At 39.5% G+C, this 5,894-nt stretch overlaps 1 protein-coding gene across 1 annotated transcript in view; it reads left to right on the top strand.

The window, feature by feature from the left end:
* Nucleotides 3,906–5,894, top strand: part of LOC107612980 (pyruvate kinase 1, cytosolic) — a gene marked incomplete in the record, with an annotated part of 18,243 nt that continues 16,254 nt past the window's right edge. The window contains 3 exon segments of the mRNA XM_016314792.2: nucleotides 3,906–4,147; nucleotides 4,848–4,944; nucleotides 5,390–5,487. Coding sequence (XP_016170278.1) covers nucleotides 4,079–4,147; nucleotides 4,848–4,944; nucleotides 5,390–5,487 — 264 coding nt within the window.

The raw sequence follows: 5,894 nt of genomic DNA, 5'->3' as shown, positions 1-5,894 counted from the left end.
GAAATTCGTCTCTAAGCCGTATCTCGTTTACAGTGTACATGAGATAACTTTGTACGACGTTATCTCGTTTACACTGTAAACGAGATACGTGTTAAATTAATGTGTTTACAATGTAAACGAGATATAGTAAAACAAATTTTTAGCAGCTATAAAAGGATGTGCAACTCTTGGTATTCTCCACATACATTTCATATATTCTTCTCTCCCGTTTTTCTCACAAAAAGAAGGCAAAAATGACCAATAATAGCGTATACATAGTTGTGTGTGTTTACCCGAAATGTTGTATGAGAAATGGCGATAATGGGTGATATTTGAGTGTGAGAATCCGATACTCTTGCGCACTCGACGTGTAAGTTCGTTGTTCGAGTTGAAGAGTTTGATATTGAGCAACCTTGGTGGCATAGGAACGACGGAGGTCGAAAGGGTGGGGTATAGGTTGCTAGCACCGTTAGGTAATGGAGTTTTTCGGTTTCAACTATTTTGCCTTCTGGGAGACGAGCATGTGCGACTCATGTTTGACATCCATGTAAGAATCATGGCGAAACAAGTGATGGAGCTGTCCGCCGAGGTTAGAGATGTTGGTGGTGGTTCGGTACACTCGACCTATGTGCGGGACGACCGACCTCTCGCACCTTCATATTGCCATTCTAGTGGAAGACATAGCGGTGGGTGAGGAAGACTCCGACGAAGAGTACGTTGCCGATGGTGCCGATAGTGATTCCTCTGAAGGGGGCGATGAAGAGGAGTTTGCACCAAAGAGCCCGCCGAGACAGCAATGCGCCAAATTTTGCCTCCCCCCATCCAATTCCGGCGCTATCAAATGTACCAAGTCACTATCATACATTGGATCTGGACGCCTATATGAGAGAACTCCATTTTCAACTCGGAAAAAGAGGATTACAACCTAGACGGTGGTGTAGAGTTTCGGGTTGGTCACAGATTCAAATGCCGAGATGCAGTGATGCAGGGTGTGAAGAACTATAGTATTCGCAGGAGTACTGAGTAATAGGTGATTGATCGGACCGATTAAAATACAATGTGCATTACCGTTAAGCAGCAAATGGGTGTCCATGGAGTCTTCATATTGCCCTTCGACAGAACCTCGGATACTGGTGAGTTCAAGTTTAATTGAGGCGTACTTACTCATTAAGTAGTTTCCAATCATGGCTGTTTTATTTCGTTAGGGAGGTCCGTAGGGTTGGTGGAGCGGACACTTGTTTAGTACCCACCATGTCCCAGGACCATCGACAGTTGGATAGCAGTCTCATCTGCAAGGTCATCCTGTCGTTGATACGGTCCAAACCATCCGTCATCATCCCTGTCCTGCAAGGTGCAGTCTGACATTGCTATCACTTCAAACCCTCCTACAGAAAGGTGTGGATGATGAAACAAAAGATAATTGATCAGATCTACGGGGATTAGGAGGAGTCATACAACAAGGTGTCGAAACTGCTTCAGGCACTGCAAAGTTGTTTCCTGAGAACTATTTGTGAGCTACGGGCCACCCCGTACTACGATGGACACCTTCTAATCCGTGACCGTATCATGTTTTACAAAGTATTTTGGGCTTTCCCATCTTGTGTTGAGGCTTTCAAGCATTGTAAGCCATTTGTTTCCATCGATGGCACGCATCTGTATGGCAGATGATGAGCGGATATTTTATACGCTTTTTGGCATCAATTTTATATAGTTTTTAGTGTATTGTGTTTAGTTTTTATTAAGTTTTTATAGGTTTTAGTGTTAAATTCACATTTTTGGATTCTACTATGAGTTTTTGTGTTTTTGTACAATTTTAGGTAATTTCTGGCTAAAATTGAGGAGCTGGATCAAAAGTCTGATTCAGAGACAGAGAAAGCACTGCAGATGTTGTCCGGATCTGACCTACCTGCACTCGGAAGAACTTTTCTGGAGTTACATAAGTCCAAATGGAGCATTCTCAACGGCTATGGAAATATGACTTCCAGAGCTTTCCAGAAATGTATAATAGTTTATACTTTTCTTCGGATTAGAAGGACCAAAACTGGCGTCCAATGCCAGCTTCCTGCCCCCTTCCAGGCGTCCAGTGCCCAAGGAGCATAGACTAGCGTCCAAATGCCCAAAGAGGACACCCTAGCCAGCATTTCACGCCCTAGAAGCCTCATAGCACGTGGATCTCATCAAAGCTCAGTCCAAACACTCACCAAGTGGGCTCCAGAAGTGAATTTTAGCACTAGATAGACTGTTTTACCCTTACTAATCATCTGTTTAGTATTTAAAGTGTATTTTACATAATCATTCAAAAAGATCTAGAATCATGCACACTTTACACATTTTTACTTTGTATTTTTCCTTTCAGTATCAGTTTCTAAACCTCCTAGGTTAAGGGGAGGAGCCCTGCTGAGTCCTATGAATTAATAAAAGTACTACTGTTTCTCTTCGATCCGTGTTTGATTAATTCTAAGATGTATATTCGTTCTTCATCAATATAAATGCGTTGAACTGGCATAAGGTTATCACATTCTACATGGGTTCAGAGTGCGTCTTTCATCGGACAATGATGAACCACCAACTTGAATATACGTCTCTCAGACGGCTAATCCACGACTTCGTTGGGGACTTCTCGAGACATCAGTTCAGTCGATTTATGGGGAGATTAGGGTCTCTGTGGTAGAGGCTAGAACCCAAGGTGCATCATTCTCTGATCCGAAAGATATGACCTTGTCTGTGGCGTTTTGAGTAGGATCATTAAGGAGAATGGACTGTACGAGCTTCATCCTCAAGTAGACCAGATCCGTACTAACCCTGGGGGTTCAGATCCGAAGGAGTATTGACGACATCTCAAAAAAGGCGTTGATCACATACAGCCTGCCATTGAAGAAATCACTCACAAGCAAAGGAAACAGTGCTACCAAAGTTAATTTAGAAAGACAAAGCAACTCAAATCCTCAATTATATCCATTTTACTCATTTCATTCCAACATATCTTTTAATGCAAATTTGACAACTCTTCCAACAACCTTCTGATTTCACCTGACTACAAGATAATCATAACTTGCTTCAAACTACAAACCTCGTGGGATCGACCCTGACTCGCTCAGGTATTACTTGGACGATCCAGTACACTTGCTGGTACAGTTGTACGAAGGTGTGGAATTCGTGCACCAGCAGATACGATGGGGTGCTGCTTATTGCAATGACACAAGATGGCAACAGCAATATCCTGCTTATTGCTTTTACCATTGTGGAGTCCGAGAGTACCGAGTCATGGTCGTTCTTCCTTAGTAATCTGAGACGCTATGTTACCCCATAAAAAGGCCTGTTGGTTGTCTCCGATAGATCACAGGCCATCAAGGCTGCACTCAATGCCGATGATAGTGGTTGGCAAGTACCCTAACCATGGCATATATATATATATAGCATAATGTCAAGTCTCATTCAGCCGGTTGATGTCCTAATTACTACCTTCTACGCATGCCATCGTTGTATTACTCGATAATATAGAGAGAAAGGGGGTAAAAAAGAGGAGAAAGTGATCGAAAGGTTCAAACTGGGGATCAGAACCTTACTGTCAATGACATATATTTATAGCCGTCCACTAGTCTTATCTCATTTATAGTATAAAAGAGATAATTTTGTACGAATACAAATAACTTTATATGTTGTAAACGAAATACGTACAAAATTATCTCCAGTATAAACAAGATAAAATTTGAGAATAATTTCGGTAATAATTTTTAAAATTATTTATTTCAATAATTAATACATTTATTTAATTTATGTAAATAAAAAATCCAATAAAAGGCGTATACTTAGTGAGATTGAAAAGAAATTATTTAATTTCTGTCGGGAAAAAAATTCTACTGTTAATCATGCGGTGATGTGAAATTGCAAATTACAATGTTACCCAATACCCACACCGATTTTTTGATTCGTGGTCTCCTTGTTTTCCTCTCTCCCCCGGTCCCCCCGTGTGTAATGTGTATTGCACTATTGCTTGCTGCGCTGTCTACTCTGAGCTATAGCATCGTTTTCGGAATATTGACCATCAACGAACTTGCTCTGACCAACAGCACTTTGGTGTCAGTTTGGCTTCACTAAAATGCAGTCCAGCCCCTTGCTCCTCGAAGAACCCATCAGGATGGCTTCCATCCTCGAGCCATCAAAGCCTGTTAGTCTCTCTCTCTCTCTCTCTCTCTCTCCCTCCCCGCCTTGTTTCATTTTGTTCCTTTTTCGGATTTCTTTAGTAATGCTTGTTGATTCGCTTGTTCCGTTGTCCCTGGAGTAAAAGCAATCGTTGTATTGGGGTTAATTTCTTTGATTTCAATTACTGTTTGCTTTTCTTTTTTGTTTCTCCGAAACCATTAAGATCCTTGGAGTCAAATCTATTTGAGCATTTCATATCTCATACAGGGCATGGCTCTCCCAGTACCCATTTTTTTCATAGCTAGGAGTCGAACCTGCGATCACTAGTTTAGGAGAAGGTGTACCGGTCACTCTCACTGATCATGTGTCGGTTTGCAGTTTTCCTGATGCTGCTTTGATTAGCTAAGAAAGATGCAAATCGATAAAAGTTTCTTTTTGGGGGGAGTGTGGTTTTCATCATTTTTTCATTGTGAACCTTAATGGTCCTAGTTCTTCAAGTATTTGGAGTAAAATTGTATAGAATCGTACCGATAACAACTAATGTTCTATTTTTGACTTGACTGTAGCGTGTAGGTTTAAGTTGAATTTGGAGAGGGTGGGAGATTTGATTTATTTCTGCAGTTTTCTTTCGTTTTCTACGAGAAGTTTGTCCTTGTTCTTTTGGAGATTTTGAGTGTTTTTGTCAATCATGATGATGATTGATGTTGTTGAGATGCAATCTGCAGTGCTTTTTCCCAGCGATGACAAAGATTGTTGGCACACTCGGTCCAAAGTCGCGATCAGTCGATGTGATTTCGCAATGCCTTGAAGCTGGAATGTCTGGTATTTCAACTTGGCTGTCTGTCATCTTTGTTTAACAATTGATTTTAGTTTTTTTTTTCTTTTGTATCAATGACCCTTTTTATTTATTATTTTTCTGAAAGAACATGATTGGGTAGTATTTGGTTAGTTTGGGTTTCTGGGTTCCTATGCTGTCATATATAGTTGGTTAACTAAGAGTTAGAATGCCTAGTAGTTTTTAAAAATTCATAGCTATATAATTATAATTATATAATTATGGTTAATGTGATGTTAAAGCCAATAACTAGATTTTCTTTTATTTTGGTAAAAGAAATATGACCTATTGTTTTCTAGTGTCATATTCTTTTTCTCTTTTGGGGAAAAAACCAAGGCTCGAGGGAATTGAAATATTTATATTATTGATGTCTAAAATTAGCTCAGATTATTCATTGGTCATCTTATTGTTTTTTATCTTACCTTTTGCTAGTGGCAAGGTTTGATTTCTCATGGGGTGATCCAGAATACCATCAAGAGACATTGGAAAATTTAAAGGCTGCTATCAAAAGTACCAAAAAACTGTGTGCGGTAAACATTTGCCACCCACACACATACACATATATACTCAGGCCAATCTATGTGCTGTTTTTACTACTACATGATCAAACATATGAGATTAATTGGTCTCTCCTTTGAATGAGTGCTCTTGTTTTACATGTCCATCTTTGATATTTTTATTTTTATAATATATTGTCCCAGAAGTTCAGTCTAATATTTCACTGTCTCTGTTTATTCCCTTGTTCCTTGTAAGTTGGTCATACAATCTGCACTATAATAGGTTTTGATCTTCACCGTTCCAAGCAGGGGCGAGCTAGGTGAAATATTAGGGAGGGGCCAAAAATTAATTTTACAATTAAGTAAGACTAAAATAAAATTTTTAGAGGGCTAAACTAAAATTTGTATATAATTTATAAGAAAAAAAAAATTAAAATGGG

The sequence above is a fragment of the Arachis ipaensis genome, chromosome B08, assembly GCF_000816755.2.
Source record: "Arachis ipaensis cultivar K30076 chromosome B08, Araip1.1, whole genome shotgun sequence".
NCBI classification, from domain to species: Eukaryota; Viridiplantae; Streptophyta; class Magnoliopsida; order Fabales; family Fabaceae; genus Arachis; species Arachis ipaensis.
This window is presented reverse-complemented; position numbering and strand designations above follow the sequence as displayed.